Here is a 16835-nt window from a genome sequence, read left to right as displayed (position 1 = left end):
CCCCCCCCAGAAAATAAAGAAAGGAAGAGAAGAGGTAAAAAAGTTCATCGTGGTAATGGTTGAAGATAATGCATTACCTGTAGTCAATTGAGGCTACAATGACGTCTCTCTCTGCCAACTGCATTCCTAAAAGTGCTCCCCAGGCTTTGTACCTAAATAATTAACATTAATATTGTATTGCCATATTGGGAAACTGAGAAGCAAAAAAGCTTCCATGAATAGATAACTAAATAAATCAATTTGCTATGTTGGCACATGTCCTTTCAGAACAAAAAAGTGATTGGCCGCTTTAATTTTTTCATAATTCATAAAGGTTCCCCCGGATATAAATTTATCATTCCCGACACCCCACACCAAAAAGAAATCCCTCTTGAACGTTTACAAGAAGAAGGAAAAGGCTATAATTAGTATGTGGTTATTGCAGCTATAGTCCTCTTTGAGAAAACTTGGAAAGGAATAGAATTCTTGAGTATCCTGACGAGATACCATCATGATTCTCAATCTTTTTTTTCTTCCTAACCTCCTTTTGGAGCACTCAAAGAGCTTTTGAAATCATTGTTATTTTTTAATTAAGGCCAACAAACTAACCTGTGTACAGAAAAGATTAAAGAATAATATCATGGGGCAGCGTATTGTAGTAATAAAATTTTATAGCTTATGAAGAACAATATTTCAAGAGCTTTATGAAACCAACACCAAAATTCATTACAGAATGGATAAGCAGAATCCTCAGTTCACTAACCCAATAATCCAAGCTCCGCCGCTAACAAATATCACAACTGGTTTTTTTTTATCAGTATTTGTAGGTAGATACAGATCCAAGCTGAAACATCATTCCAAAGAAGAAGAAAAAAAAATCATGATTTAGATAATGGTCAATGCAGAACAAACCAAATATAACAGTTACCTGTCCTAAGCACATACCTATTTCTCGGTTGGTTTCCGTAAATAATATCCCTCCGAACCTGACTTGAGAAGTAATAATCATACATAACTGTTGTAAACAAAAGATAATCAGTCTGCCTTTTCTCCAGTGCATACAATCATGCGGGAATTTTTCCAATAATAATATTTCAGCAAAATTCCCGTATGACAACGTTAATATGAGAGCACGATATTTTCCTTATTATAGAATGTAACTAAAATGTTGAAATGATAGCAAAAATTGCAGGTTGCGTGCTCGCATATGCTCATCGATGATTTTATTATAAGGGGAACCCATTCAGGACTTGGTATTTCCATCTAATTTGATATTGAATTCACTGATCAATTTGTTGTACACATGATATCCAGCAAGAGAGATGCAATGATCATGAGATAATCCAAGCTCAGCATAATGTGCAAGTTCAATGTGATTTCCATATAGTGCGAGAAAGTTTACTCATTATGAACAAAGCAAAAATCTATCCCTTGCACCTGAGTTAATGTTTATCTTTACCAAAAAGCAAAGTGAATCCAGAATAATGGGGACAAAATAAAGTGGATAATTTTCATCCGTTCAACTCATAAGAGGCAGAAACACTATTTGGAGTATTGATGTTGGAAACATGATTATACAGCCTCTCATCTTTTATGGCTTAGCCCTGGCAGATTATTGGTGCACGGACTCCCTTTGTCTATCAGAGAACAGAGAATTAGTAAGTGATTTATTTATGCAGAGTGCACCTACCAGTTGAGTGACCTTTTTCATTAATCTTTTTAACTTCTAGACATAGTTGGGACATGTAAAGGGAAAATTAGAGCACAACTTTCCGTTTACCATTGAAAAATCATGGAAAAGAAAAAAATAAAGAACAGGGATGTTATGACCCAACAACCACCATGAGATTGTTCTATTGGAAGGACTAAAGAGTATGAAGTAAACTTAAACACTCTTCCTTAGAGGTCCCTAACCAAAATATTTACTTAGTACAAGCTTGATTAGGCTAAACATCATAAAACTTGACTATTGTTCGAGTGAGTTTACTCAATCTACAAAAATGATTGCCCATAAGAACGAGAATGATCGATCAAAAGAGAGTGCTTATTAAGAAGTTAATGAGAATGGCAGGCGAGACAAACTTCACGGATTTTAGAGGCTTCTAATAGTGCTTTAATTTACAATTCCCACACGGAATTTGGCCATAAAAACTCCACCCCAGATTTAAGTCTTTGACAACAAAATTCCAAGAAGAATTTACAGGAAAAAAAAACTGTTCAGAGCAAAATGCACTTAGGCAATAAGCTATACAACAAATACCTTGAAGAAAACCGGGCATAAGCAGAATGGCATACACTGCAAGTGCAGTTAACTTTACGACCCACCGGTACCCTACCCTGAACGAAAAGAAGGGATCATGATATATTGAGAGAGGAAGAGCCCACTGAACAATCAAAACTAATATTCATTATGTTGATGATCCATGATTAATTCAATTTTTTTTATCGACCCTCATGTTCGAACCAACGAAATTAATAAAATAAGAGATTCCATGATTAAAGTAAAATTCTAAGCCACGAACTACTCGTTTCCTTTATAAAAAGCAGAATGGCATCGTGTTGGGGCTTGAAAACCAGCTACGAATTCTAATTACACGAAGCATTCTCCGAAATTTAGGGCATAATCCAACCCAAACTCACATTCACCTCTCAAAAGAACATTCAGGCTTCCAAATAATCGACATAAAAGAGACAGAAGAAATCCATGTCCACATTACCCAAGAGATCGAAGGAGAGTGAAGCCCAACCGAGTAAGAAGAAGCGTTACCGCAGCAGCATGGCCAATATCTCGAGTAAACGACTGCTGACGCCGCGGCGCTGGGGGCTTCACAGCACCAAGACGGCTCGAAAGAAGACGCCGGGACTCCGCGGAATCCTCGTCAGAACGAATCCCTTGGCCGGAAAATTTCACGACAGGGCGGAGCCGGTCAGCCGGAGCCGCCATCGACGGCCGAAAAGAGGAGAATCAAGGGGATGGAATCCGATCTAAAGGGAAAGTCGGGATGAGATACAGATTTGCACGTCTGATTTTGGTTCAACAGCACAAATTGAAAACGATGTCAGATTGGAGCGAAAGGAATAAATAAAAGTTGGAAATTATTGGACGTTGCAACATTCCAATCAGATTGCCGCGTGTTTCTTACGTGGCAAACCGAATAACGATCTCTTTGTCCGATTGGGACTCCCATTTCATGGGTCTCTTCACATTTTTTATTCATCATTTTCGTATCGTCGGGTTCCAATTTATTTATTTATTATTATTATTTTTTAATCACGGAGTTAGTAATTTTTATTTTTTTTAATTTTAAAAATAGGGTTATGATCCATCCCTGTCACCGTAGAGCCTATTTCATAATTGTAACTGTTACGACATATTGTTTTATTATATGTTTTTGGTCGGGATAAGATTCTCGTTCCAACCATTCCCTTGTCTCTTAGGCTCGTTAGCTATTTTCCAACAATCTTGGGTGCTAGTCCATCTCGATTGGTCTTAAGACGGTTTTATCTATTGATTCTATTTATGCTTATTATAAATTTTGGAATCGTATGTAAGACTGGCTTTCATAGTTGTTACCGTTAAGACTTGCTTTCAGTTAAATAACATACAACTCAATGGTAAAAAAAATACTCGGGAACACAACCTTCCTCAGAAGCTGAAAGCTCAAGCACCTGCTGTTGTGATTCTTCAAGCTTTGCAGACATATCTGACAGTTGTTTCTTTGCTTCTTCTGCTTCCTATTGGACTTGCTTTTTGTGTGATTTAGATACGCTCAATTGATCACTTGTTTTCTTCAGTTCCTCCTGGAGTTGAGAAAGTCGTGATTCCAATTTAGCCACTTTGCTAGGCCCTTTACTCTTCGTTTGACAATGTGGACGAACATCTGATAGGAGAGTTTCGTTTTCAGTTGTATGATGAGAACAACTAGAACTGACAATCCGTTCTTCATTGTAGTCTATAAAGGCATGAGCATTTGTAGAGACATCGTCTTGATGTACAGCTGCAGTCATGTTTGTTGGTTGGTCAAGAACCTTAATAGTTAAACAGTGTTCCCAAAATGGGACTGAATAATTTTTTTTATACAACATTTGCTTCTGATTTCTACATTTTGACTCGGCAATTTGGCTTAATATGACCTGGCTTTCTGCAACGATCACACACCACTTTCACCCGACAATCTCATTTAAAATGGTCAGGTTTTCCACATTTGTAACAAACTTTAAACGGCTTCTTTGACGACTTCTCGCTTCTGAATTGATTCCCATTGCTTGATGAAGGCTCTGAATGAAAATTCTGTCTCCTTTGATCTTTGACATATAACACATCTTTTGACTTTGGGGAAAGCTCGCTGCTGCTAGTCATTCGTTTAATCAAAGATTCCTGATTAGAAAGCGAATTCTCCAATTCAATAACTATAGGCTGTTTTGCCCACCGTTGTATTAAGGAAACAAAGGGCATAAAATCTTTTCGTAATCCACGAATAAGATAACGCCGTAATCGAGCATCACTCATTGGCTCCTCAACATCTAATTCTGAAATTTCACAACACAGATTTTTCACTTTCAAGAAATATTCTTCAACAGAAAAATTACCTTGAGTTACCACAGCTAGTTCATTCTCTCGAAATTGCAATCGAGCTGTATTTTTCCTAGTAAACAGCTTTTAAAGTGTTTCCCACACTTGTTTTGGTGACTTTAAATCACGAACATGACCAATATATTCCTTGTTAATCGAAGTTCGCAAGGTAAATAAAGTTTTTCCACATTTGATCTTCCATCTTCAACATAATTCAGCACTCTGTGGAGTATCAGCTGTGTTAAGAATATTTAGTAATAAATTATAGTTTACCATATATATTATATTTGATATTTTATTTCCGTTTATTACTATTTCCATATCCTTGTAATTTATTTGATTATAAATAAGATAACTTTCACACCATTTAGATGTGGTGGATTAAGCAAACATTCACAGGCTGGAATTTCTGCGTCATCACCTTCAATTAAATCCCACAAATCTTGCCCTTATAGATAAGCTTCCGTACACAACTTTCAATAATTATAATTATTGCCAATAAGCTTTTCCATAGCTATACTTATAATATAGGAGCACTTCCACCATCATCTTGTTGAGTAATAATATCAAAATCTTTGTTGCCAACTTGGCTCTGATACCAACTCACATAATATCTACTACTCAAAAATGTAAATAGATTTGAAAATATTAAGAAATAGAATTGGGATAGAAGGTTCAACATGTTTAAATAGGATACAAGCTACCAACTAATACCGAAAAATATAAATTAACTAAATCATGAGAATAAAATAAAATATATTACTAATCAAATCATAAGTAAAAAAATATTAAAATATTAAAGATATATTCTATAATTAATATATTCGTATTCAAACTATCACTAAGTTGCACTAAATTCTAACACGTGTATATTTATTTATTTATTATTTATTTTGTTGGGTGACTTAAATAACTAATACCTAATAAAATAAAATATATTATTTATCAAATTATAAAGTAAAAAAATATTAAAATATTTAAGATCTATGCGGAATATTAAAATATTTAAGTTCTATTCTCCAAATATTAATTAATTATGAATATCTTATTAATATATTGACTAATTCAGACTAGTAATAAGTTGTACTGAATTCAGAATTCAGACTGGCGGGCGTATATTTATTTATTTATTATTTATTTTGTTGGGTGACTTAAATAAGCTTATTCTAATATTATTTATTTATTATGTATAAATGTGAATTGACGATATCGACAGGGATATTTTGGTCATTTGACATGGTATTGGAAACATTTTTCTTTTTTCCGAAATAAACCATTGGATTGGGCTCTAAATTTCAACCCACTGACTCGCTTCAATAGTAGGAAAATAGCAGGTAAAAATGGCCGGTTTGCTCGCATGGGCGGCGGATGTCGTCGGCGGCGGCGCGAACCACGACGACGAACAGACCACTTCCATCCCCATAATATTTACTCCGGAGCAGCAGAAGTACGTTCGAGAATTGAATCAGAAAGCAGCTTCTCTTAGCCGCTCGATCCGCGATCTGCGCCTTCGATTGCCTCCACCCGACATCTCCCAACGGCTTCCCCACCTTCATGCCCACTCCCTTGCGTCCACTGCCGATCTTACTCTTCAATTGAACGCCCACTCTTCCACTCGCGAACAGGTTAGGCTTCTGTGATTCTTTTGTTTTTCTCATCTGGTTTTTTGAATCTTATCGAATTTATTGCTTGTAGATTCTGAATATTACTTCGGAGACGTCGAATTAAGGGTTTATCGATCTGGCACATTGATTCAAGTTTGTTATTTTTGTCGACAAGTCTAAATGGTTGATTTTTCCTGAAAATTCAATGGTTTACTTCGGAATTCTCAAATTAAGGGTTTAACGATCTCGGACTTTAATTCAATTGTTTACTTTAGATTCTGCATTGTGAATATTTGTTATTGTTCTGTTTCAGGATCATTACAAAATTGGTTCATTTGGTGCAATTTATTCTTAGCTCGATTATGTACAGGATCCCTATTTTTCAAGTGTCATATTTCATCTTTATTGAATGCATACGGCATTCATATATCTACGTTTCGATTGCTCTACCTTCCGATCGACTGTGGACTGGAAGAGTGGCTCTGAGATCTGATGCATTTTAGGATTCGACAGTAACCCATTACATATGGTGATTATTCAGCTTCAAGCGGAGATGAATGCTGATTATTTCTTCATCCCCTTTGATCCTTTTATTCAAGAGGTTCAGAGGGTTGAGAACGGATTCATTCAGAATCGGTGTTATTTACAAAGGGAAATTGATTAGGTGTTAAAACTGGGATTTAGAGAATGCTAGCAGTTCCTGGATATAAATATTAAGCCTTCTGCACTATGCATATGGAAGAATTCTTACTTTACACCGATGGTAGAAGAAACGATTTAGTAATAGCCAACGACAAGAAACGTTCTTGCTTGCGTTGTGTTTTCCTCTACACATTCACTTTTGTCAACAAACAGTACATTTACTTGAATTGGCACATTCAGTCCTATTATGATTCTTACATGGATGTTCATAATGTTCAATTCTGTGTTCTATCACTTCTGATAGTTGGTATCATTCTGATTGTCAGGTCCAATTGAGAGAGATATCATTACAGGAAGAAAATGTTGCATATGGAAAGGCTATATCAAATTGCGAAAATAAAATACAGGAAAAGAGGCATGAAGCAGATTTGCTTCTGAGGAAGTTAGAGGTAATGGTTCAGTTGCTATTTATAAATGTGCCTTCATTTATAATATCAATTACATCGGTTTTCTCTGCATGGTCGTATATATTCAATTCTTTTTCCTGGAATCCTCGTTTCGGATGGAGATATTAACCCAGCATTATTAATTTCATTTCCAAGGTATTATTAACATGATATAAAACCTTCATCAACTTGTTGGATAGTTTCAAGCCATTATTAGCATTCTCTTTAAGAAAAACTTTGTTCTTTGTTAATTTATACTACAGGAGTTGGAAGAAACCACCAAGAATCTGGAAGTTGAGCTAGAACAAGCACAAGCTGCTCTAGAAAAAGATGAATCCATCAACTTTGGAAAATTGGCATCTAAACCTTCTAAAGTTGAAGCAGAACAAGATATGGAAGTATCAAAGTCTGCCTTGCTAGAAAAATTAGAGATCAAGAAACAAGAACTGGTCTGCTGCTTTATTTTGATTCAATATTGTCTTTCTTCTTTTACTTTCTTCCCTCTTACTCCACATTTCCGAACAGTAGTTGCTGACAAAATTTCTTTGTTCTTCTAAGAGTTCAATGGAAGATACAGTTAAAGATTTAGAAAAAAGATGGGCAGACGTTCAGGATAAAGCTCTAAAACAGCCTTCACCAGGTATTTTTAATTGGTCACCGTGTCGATTTCTCTCCTTATTCCTCTGTAAAATACTTGATATCGAAAACTTTTACAGTTCAGAGAGTGAAAATGTTGGACAAACAGCTCCATAGCCTCATGGAGCAACTAGCTGTAAAACAGGTGAATCTTACATTTCTGGGGTCGAACGCTTAAATTTCGATTCGGCCAAGAAAATCAATTGCGAGTATTTTCTTCGTTTTTAGGCACAAGCTGAAGGTTTGGCAAGTGACATTCATTTGAAGGAGATGGAGCTGGAAAAACTAAATGCATCATCAAGGAGGCTTCAAAGTAGCAGCTCCGAGGCTAACATTGCTCGGAATCGTTTTGGAAGAAGCATGTCGGATAAGAATTTTTCAGACCACTTAGCTGACTCACACCACAAACTTCCTTATCGCACCGGTGGACGGAGTGACAGTCAACAGAGACTGATGCTACTCAGGTCTGCTTTCGTGCTCTACATTTTAGCTCTGCACATCCTGGTTTTCATCAAAATTTCTTTCTGATTTCCGAATAACCATACGGATGGTCGGAGTGAAGAGCAACAGCAACCGATGCTACTCACATCTGCTTTCGCGCTCTACATTTTAGTTCTGCACATCTTGGTAACATCAAAATTTCATTCTGATTTCTGAACAACCATACTGAGATTGCTATCTGACTATTCATCAGTATTTTATCTGTATGTAATTCTTCTTTAGATGTATAGAAACTCGATATCGAGCCATGTTATTTTCCTACTCATATCGAATACAACATCGTTAATTGAATCAAATAGTAAACCAAACACCCTTTTGGATTCTCCAAGGCCTCAACTGAGTATGAATCTGATGCAAATTGTATTCGTTCCTTCATTTAATAGTTGGAGTAATACAGATGAACAGCTGTGAATGTAATAAAATAAAGAATCAAAACTAAAACCAAAACAAACAAGAGAAATCAAAATGCAGTATATAAGAAATTCATCTTTGATTCAATTCTGTTTCATGATCATATTGAACTCTCTCCTGAGCTGATCTGATACCCTCCATTTTCAGCATATGAAGCAAGAAATCACTCCAAATGTCAATAGGACCAGGCAGGCACCAATGAACACAATCATTATACAAACTCACATTCTCTTCAGGCCAATGACCATACTTACTTGGGTGCCCATCTGGTCTTAGCCACATGGCCTGTGTTGTATCAAGCAACCTGAACTTAAGCCCCTTCTTCCTCCCTTCTCTCTCAGCTCTCCTAAACTCCTCCATTTGAGTCATATACAACTCCAAGTTCATACCTTCTAATGCCGAATCCTTGCTCCTAAATGGCTCTGTTCTCAAACAGTTCCCTCCTTGATTCCACAGCCCATTCTCAAAGTGTGCTGGTGAAAAACTCCTCATGTAAGTGATACCCTTGTAGCTCTCTGACCTCAAAATGGCTTTGAAGGCTGTTCTGAAGGCTTTCCTATAGCCATGGTAGATTCCGAGCTCAGTGACATTGTTGAGAAAGCAGTCATGGCACCCGATGACTCGTCGGTTTTCATGGAAAAACATAGGATGGAGAAACCATTGACCCGACGAGATCACCAAGTAATCCAATCCACCCATCTGGGAAGTCCATGATTCATCAAACTCATCCAGATATAGATTGTAGGTGCCTCCTGTTGTTGATTCTTCTGATCTTACCAAATGGGTTGTCCACAAAAACGACATGGTGAAGTTATAGGACATGTATTTCCATCTCTTGAAGTGTTCGTCTCGGCTGGGTGAAACATCGATCGGATACTCCAGCTGAGAATCAACAAAAGAAAGAAAAAGGTGTAAGGAATGAAGTAAATTTCACTCAAAGGGGAAGTTTAAAGGCTTTATGACTCTTCAGAAACTCTGTTTTGAAATAGTTTTTTCATTTTTCAGAACAAAATCTAATGAAACATGTTTGAATTACAAGTTTATCCCTTTTTTTTTTAAATAGAAATTTTAGATTAAAAAAAAACATTAAAATATTTTCTTTTTTATCTGAAAATTTTAAAAATATTTATAGAGCTCATTTTAAATATTCATAAATAATTCATTAAATTGAATTTTTCTATAAAGAAAAAAAAATCCAAAAAGGAATGCCAATAAAAATTTGTATAAGAAATTTAAAAATTAAAATCATAAAAAAAAATCCAATTAAAGAAAATTCACAATTTTCAAAAAGGCCAAAAAGCATCAAAATCATTATCAATCAAAGAAAAACTTTATCATATAATTCATAAATTAAAATTTTAAAAATATATATATATATAAAATTTAATTAAAAAAAATAAAATTCCAAAAATGACCTTAGAGAGGAGGCAGATGAGAGACTGAACGTGATTCCTCGCAATATTATCTCCCACAAACGCAAACGCCTTATGCCTCATCAGCTCCAGGAACTGCGCCGGATTAAACGCCGGCAGCTCGCATCCATCCGGCCGCCACCGCCATCGGAGGAAGCCGTCGACAGGGCGGCCGTACTTGAGGCAGTTCAGGTGCTCGTGAATCGCCCAGCAGGTATCATTCGTGTAGGGGAGGGCGGCGTTAGGGTTCGGATTGGGGATCCAATCGCCAACGGCGAGATCGCAGGGGACGACGGAGAGAATGGAGAGATTGCCGGAGGCGAAGATTTGGGAGCGAAAGACGGCGGCAGCGGCGGCGGCGGTGGAGGATTCGAGAGGAAAAGAAAAGGGGACTGTGGTGAGGATAAATAGGGCGAATGCTCCGCAGAGAATAGGCATTAGGGCTCTGTATTTGCCATTTTTGCAGGGGCGGAGGTCGGAGCTTGCTTGGCGATGGAGCATCATTGGAGAGAGAAATAGAAAATAAAAGGAAAATGCATTATATATATATATATATATATATACATACACATATATATATATAGAGAGAGAGAGAGAGAGAGTGAGAGAGAAGGTACCAAAGTCTAGACTAGCGAAATGGAAGTATTACCATGATTTATGGGAGTTATGGAAAAGCACATAAAATTTGTTAATTTTTTTAATTATAAATTTATAGTCGGTCGAAATTTTGGGTCGGGTCAACCCAATTCAAAACAAGTCAATAGAATTAGTCACTCGTACTTTTATGTCTCATCTCACGAGTTGAGCTCAATCTTTAACACCGTTAGGTCGAGCGTATTGTTTATGTGTTCTAGATAGTAAAACCCTGTTTGCCAATATTTCAAATAGTTGGTGGATCGGGAATCTAACTTCATGAAGAAAATATAATATCTCACGACGTGCTCGACACAAAATTAAAGGTTTAGAGTTTAATAGACATATATTTTTAAAAAAAAAATTTAATGTATCATATGTTGGAGTAAAGAAGGGGTTTGAATAGATGCATACTTTTCAACCACTTACAAATAAAATAGCCAAAAAATTAGTTCTATAATAATAACTACGAAACTTCTCTTCATTATTATGGTCTATAAATGGCCTATCTTTTGCTACATAGTTAAGAAAAAATGTGACGGGTACGGATCAGTTTGAATTGGATTAGAGAAATCTATTGGACTAATTTAAAAATTTGGGTTGGTTAGGTTGGTGTCGGGAGCAAACCGAGTAGAGTTCATAACCCAATCCTCGGATTTTCGAGTAATGTTATGTTGGGTTGTTGAATTGTTCTTTTTTTTTTTTAATTATTAAAAAAAATCATACTTATTGTATGTACTTGACTATATCTACTCAGATGTCGCAAGCTGATAGAATTCTCGAGTCATTTGAACACTCTTACTTGACTATATCTACTCAGATGTCGCAAGCTAAAACTTATATGTAGCTTGATGCCAAAAAGCCCTGATATCCTGGAAGTTCAAGCCTCGGGAGAGCACCCGTGCCTCGGAGTATAAGGTGCAAAGTAGTATGATGTAATAATTATTAGGGGATAATTATAGTACAATAATTTGTTTGTTTGGAGAGAAAAAAACTAAAAGCACACCTAAAAAAGTGATATTAAATGAATTAAAAAGAGAAAAAGGAAGAATGTAATAAGAGACGAGTAGATAGGAAGGTTAATTCAACCAATATTTTTCATCTAACCTAATCAATCAATTATTAAACAACTTTTTTATTTAACGTCATAAATATGCTTTAAAAAATCTAAAAGAGAATAAATATTCTTTTTATTTTATTTTGAATTGTGTTTAATTAACATATATTTTGTTCTTTGTGGCTTTAGTAAATTAATAAAACTATTTTCTTTAATATCAAAATTTTAAAAATACTTTTTCAACTGTCGGTGATGGGGAGGAACATAATTTTCCATCAGAATTTTTTACTTTTTTACTTTTTTTTTCTTTCGATTTTAAGCATCTTGGAATATTTTTAAAAGAAAAAGAAAAAAAAAACGTTATTTTACTGCCATAAAAAGCTCTTGAATTTAAATATAAATGGTAAGAAATCAATGAAATAACTTGGGACAACAATGTTACCATTTTAATCCTCGTAAAATGTTAATTTTGGCACGTGTCTAAATGATAAACACACTAGTATTTGTAAACGAGTAATTAGATTTAATATATACATTAAAGATACAAACCTAAAAAATGAAAATATATACCAAATATATAAAGACGAAAAAATGGCACGAGAAAATTCGAAGTACGAGAAACGACTATGAATGGCAAAAAACGATGGTATAGAATCGAGAGAAATGACATAAATTTATACCAAAAAAATCATGTGAAGAATTTCAGACTGTCAAATCCTAAACTCGAAATTGATTTGGAATCAATCACGAGGGATGGATTAAGTTGATAATTGAAAGATCGTGAGGTTAATGAGAACTAGTTACTTACATAAGGTTGGACACTCCATAGAAAAGTGATCAAACAAACCTACACGAGTGTTCAAAGATGTGACTTTCGAATAAGAAATGCCAAAGCTTATCAAACCTACTTGAGTGTTCAAATATGTGACCTTGGAATAAAAAACGCCAAAGTTGATCAAACCTACTTGAGTGTTCGAATATGTGACCTCCGAATAAGAAACGTTAAAGCTAATCAACCCTACTTAAGTGTTCAAATATGTGATGTTCGAGTAAGAAACGCCAAAGCTCATCAAACCTACTTGAGTATTCAAACATGTGACCTTCTCAGCTGATCAGACCTACTTTGAGTGTTCAAATATGTAACCTTCGAATAAGAAACGCCAAAGCTGATCAAACCTACTTTACTTGAGTATTCAAATATGTGACCTTCGAATAAGAAATGCCAAAGCTTATCAAATCTACTTGAGTGTTCAAATATGTGACCTTCGAATAAAAAACGCCAAAGTTGATCAAACCTACTTGAGTGTTCAAATATGTGACCTCCGAATAAGAAACGCTAAAGCTAATCAACCCTACTTAAGTGTTCAAATATGTGACGTTCGAATAAGAAACGCCAAAGCTCATCAAACCTACTTGAGTATTCAAACATGTGACCTTCGAATAAGAGACGCCAAAGCTGATCAGACCTACTTTGAGTGTTCAAATATGTGACCTTCGAATAAGAAACACCAAAGCTGATCAAACCTACTTTACATGAGTATTCAAATATGTGACCTTCGAATAAGAAATGTCAAAGCTTATCAAATCTACTCGAGTGTTCAAATATGTGATTTTCGAATAAGAAATGTCAAAGCTTATCAAATCTACTCGAGTGTTCAAATATGTGATCTTCGAATAAGAAATGCCAAAGCTTATCAAATCTACTTGAGTGTTCAAATATGTGACCTTCGAATAAAAAACGCCAAAGCTGATCAAACCTACTTGAATGTTCAAATATTGACCTTCGAATAAGAAACGTCAAAACTGATCAAACCTACTTGAGTGTTCAAATATGTGGCCTTCGAATAAGAAACGTCAAAGCTGATCAAACCTACTTGAATGTTCAAATATGTGGCCTTCGAATAAGAAACGCCAAAGTTTATCAAACTACTTGAGTGTTCAAATATGTGACCTTCAAATAAGAAAAGTCAAACTGATCAAACCTACTTGAGTGTTCAAATATGTAACCTTATTCGAATATGTGACCTTCGAATAAGAAACGCTAAGGTCGAGAGAGGCATAACTCTCGAGCATAGAAACTCTAATTTATATTATCCAGACTCGATCGCTTGGCAAGACTGCTAATTTACACAAAACTTGCCCCAACCAATAAAAGAATCTCTCAGCCTGACTATACTATCAAGAGTAATCAAAATCTATCACTTTGAGACTGAATAGGATAGCTTCTCACCCCTAATTAACAAAGATAGAACATATCATATCATCGCATATGGCTTCTTCTCAAGAGTGTAAAACATGTTCATATCAAAACCATATTGTCCAATAATGCATAGAGCTTCATGAATAGCAATGGTTTTTCCTCTACATTTTCCTATTGTCATTTCTGTAATATGCAATGCTAAGAAAATGTGAAAAAAAAAAGAAACATAGCCATTCGTCCCCGCTTCAACCGATCGAACAAGTAAACTCAAAGACATCTGATTAATTCTACTGCATGTAAAAAAATATTATCAAGTACACATTGAGTAATTTTTTGGACTTAAAGAATCTCAAAAAGGCATGATCAAAATGTGGGAAAGAAAACTCCAACAACAGGAGTAAGCAAATTACAAGACAGTTTGAGAGAGAGTTCCTACCTTTAAGTCGCCCTTGGAGTGGCCCATTCAACTCTAAGGATGAGATTATCATAACCATATCCATTGAGCTTGTTAATTGATCTTTGTGCATCCTCGCGATTCACAAAATTTACGAAACCAAAACCTCTGCTCATGCCAGTCTTTTGATCAACAGCAACATAAACTCGGCTAACAGCACCAAATGGTCGGAAGAGTTCGTGCAAGTCAGGCTCTCGAGTGTCCTCCGAAAGGTTGGTGACACGAACAGAGTTTTCATCATTCCTACGTCTCATGTCAGTTCCAGTCCTCTCTGCCCCTGCTCTCATACCTGGAGGAACATACGCTCCCTTCGTTGCACCAGGAGCAGCAGTTGCAGCCTCTGGTGCAACAGGCTTGTCCAACCCATCAGCTTGTGGTGCCAGGTCTTTGTAAGGACACCTTGAGGTCCAGTGGTCACCCTTTTTACCACAAGTTCGACAGACCATAAGAACAGCTCCACCTTTACCAAGTTGAGCTAGGGGATCTCCAGCAACCTTTGGCTCCTCTGGTTTGCTACCTGTAACCGTTTTCATTCTTTAAAAGAAAATCTATTGTAACAAGGCAAGAAGATCCGTTTCATTTTTCCAACAAAGGTACAAACAAATGATAATTTGAGGTACTCACTTCACAAGAAAGCCCTGTAATTCCCCAAAGAACATACACCATTCCCCAAAGAACATACACCACATGCATAGTTCTGCAAAGCCTATCACACTCCTCATACAAAAGTGATTCTCTTACCCATTTCAAATACAAACCAAATACGCTTACACATTTCTAGTAAACAAGTACCATAGTTTTCTATAGCTCAATCACCACATTAGCCATAAGAACAACCTTATTTTCTTATGCACTCAAACATAGAAAATCAAGAATATTATAACTAATTATAACTAAACAGTTGCTACATAAATCAAATGCACACAATTCCGAAAACTACGAAAATCAAGAATATTTGAAAACAAACCAGGAGCACGAGGGCGCTCGAGAAGAATCTCCTCAGTGGAGACCATAGTAAGCCTACTGCCGACATCTTCATGGACAGCATCGCCGAACTTGGCCCAAGATCGGCGCTCGACGGCATGTTTACTAAGGCGAGCATGGGCGAGCTTGCGTGTACGAGTGGTGGTAGTGATTTTGACCTTATTACCATCTTCGTTAAACTGATACTCGACAATTTTCTTCAATCCATTTTCGTCTGGCCCGATGATTTGCTTCGGCGGAAGGAGAAAATCAAGATCCCCATCGTCGTCTTCTAGCTCCCCCCAACGCAATTTGGACGGATTTGTCTGCTGAACCATTTGCGCAGCCAATGGAGAATCGGAAGGCTAGGGCTTAAGATGGGAGATTTTGGGGGCTAGGGTTTCGACGGGAAGGAGATAAAGAAAATGGAACAATATGTTACCATTTACTCTAATAATTAATTTACATATAACCTAGAGACGTCCACGAGTCATGCAGAGACTACCAACCGTCACGGTCCTACTTTTTTTACCGTGCAGCGTCGTCGTCATTTTGACACGCTCACAACCAGCCTTAAGAAAAATTAAGCTCCATATATATTTTTCGCCCCGACTTCGTAGCTTCATCGAACCTTAGCGCGAGGTTTGTCTTCGCCAATCGAACATTGCTTGTGCAGAATCCAAACTTGTTCAACCACACACGCCGCCTGCGCATGCATATTCAATCGTCTGCGACACAACCAACTTGCCTATACACTAGGCCAAGTCATTCGACTCGACCTTGCTTTTGCTCGGGGCTAAGGTCTCTCAATATAACGTCGCATCTCATTTTGTCATCTCGATCCCCATCGAAAATGCTTTAGATATACCTAGAGATGTCCACGGGACAAGGATGGAAAGACATTTATATATATTTAGAGATACTCACGGAACGAAGCAAGTACGGGAAAGGCTTTAGATATGCCTAAAGATGTCACGGGGTGCTGCGAGGACGGTCTTTCCTGTACCCCACCTATTTCATTCCCCATGTCTAAGAAAATAAAACGAACATAAGAAAGTAGACAACGGATGAAAACATGAACAAATGAGTCAGTATAAACAACACGTCATAGACAAACATAACTAACAATTATTTAAATTTTTCAGTAAGTCAATGGACGATACAAAAATATGAACGAGTCAATGACCGATCCAACAGGATGCAACAACAAAAAGCCGACTCCGACCATTCTAATCTTCGAGTCAAATAAATTTATAAATCAAAGAATATTTCACATCGTGGTATGAGGAAGGATCAAGACCGTCCATTCAGTAGGAATACTGTA

General features: G+C 36.5%; 4 protein-coding genes across 4 annotated transcripts in view; 1 reads left to right on the top strand and 3 right to left on the bottom strand.

Annotated features, from left to right (window-relative positions):
• LOC111442408 (isoprenylcysteine alpha-carbonyl methylesterase ICME) overlaps positions 1-3041 on the bottom strand; it is a 6598-nt gene extending 3557 nt beyond the window's left edge. Inside the window, exons 1-5 of the mRNA XM_023079808.1 lie at positions 2697-3041; positions 2240-2316; positions 925-994; positions 743-823; positions 78-152 (exon numbers count right to left, since the gene is read on the bottom strand). Coding sequence (XP_022935576.1) covers positions 78-152; positions 743-823; positions 925-994; positions 2240-2316; positions 2697-2923 — 530 coding nt within the window. The 5' untranslated portion in view covers positions 2924-3041. The remainder of the gene's footprint in view (positions 1-77; positions 153-742; positions 824-924; positions 995-2239; positions 2317-2696) is intronic.
• Positions 3042-5839: 2798 nt separating this feature from the next.
• LOC111442254 (uncharacterized protein PFB0145c) lies at positions 5840-8672 on the top strand. Its single transcript, XM_023079573.1, has 6 exons — positions 5840-6177; positions 7125-7247; positions 7508-7693; positions 7803-7884; positions 7961-8025; positions 8109-8672. The coding sequence occupies exons 1-6, from the start codon at positions 5893-5895 to the stop codon at positions 8406-8408; spliced, it is 1041 nt and encodes a 346-aa protein (XP_022935341.1). The 5' UTR covers positions 5840-5892; the 3' UTR covers positions 8409-8672.
• Positions 8673-8730: 58 nt separating this feature from the next.
• LOC111442253 (protein trichome birefringence-like 19) lies at positions 8731-10786 on the bottom strand. The gene is made up of 2 exons (XM_023079572.1): positions 10208-10786; positions 8731-9674 (listed from the first exon to the last, which is right to left on the bottom strand). Exons 1-2 carry the CDS (start codon positions 10706-10708, stop codon positions 8865-8867), a joined length of 1311 nt encoding a protein of 436 aa, XP_022935340.1. The 5' UTR covers positions 10709-10786; the 3' UTR covers positions 8731-8864.
• Positions 10787-14350: 3564 nt separating this feature from the next.
• On the bottom strand, positions 14351-15960 carry LOC111442372 (eukaryotic translation initiation factor 3 subunit G-like). Its single transcript, XM_023079754.1, has 2 exons — positions 15516-15960; positions 14351-15065 (listed from the first exon to the last, which is right to left on the bottom strand). Exons 1-2 carry the CDS (start codon positions 15847-15849, stop codon positions 14533-14535), a joined length of 867 nt encoding a protein of 288 aa, XP_022935522.1. The 5' UTR covers positions 15850-15960; the 3' UTR covers positions 14351-14532.
• Positions 15961-16835: the final 875 nt, after the last annotated feature.

This window comes from Cucurbita moschata, unplaced genomic scaffold (genome assembly GCF_002738365.1).
Source record: "Cucurbita moschata cultivar Rifu unplaced genomic scaffold, Cmos_1.0 Cmo_Scf00004, whole genome shotgun sequence".
NCBI classification, from domain to species: Eukaryota; Viridiplantae; Streptophyta; class Magnoliopsida; order Cucurbitales; family Cucurbitaceae; genus Cucurbita; species Cucurbita moschata.
Note: the sequence above shows the minus strand (reverse complement) of the source record. Positions and strands in the feature narration are given on the sequence as shown.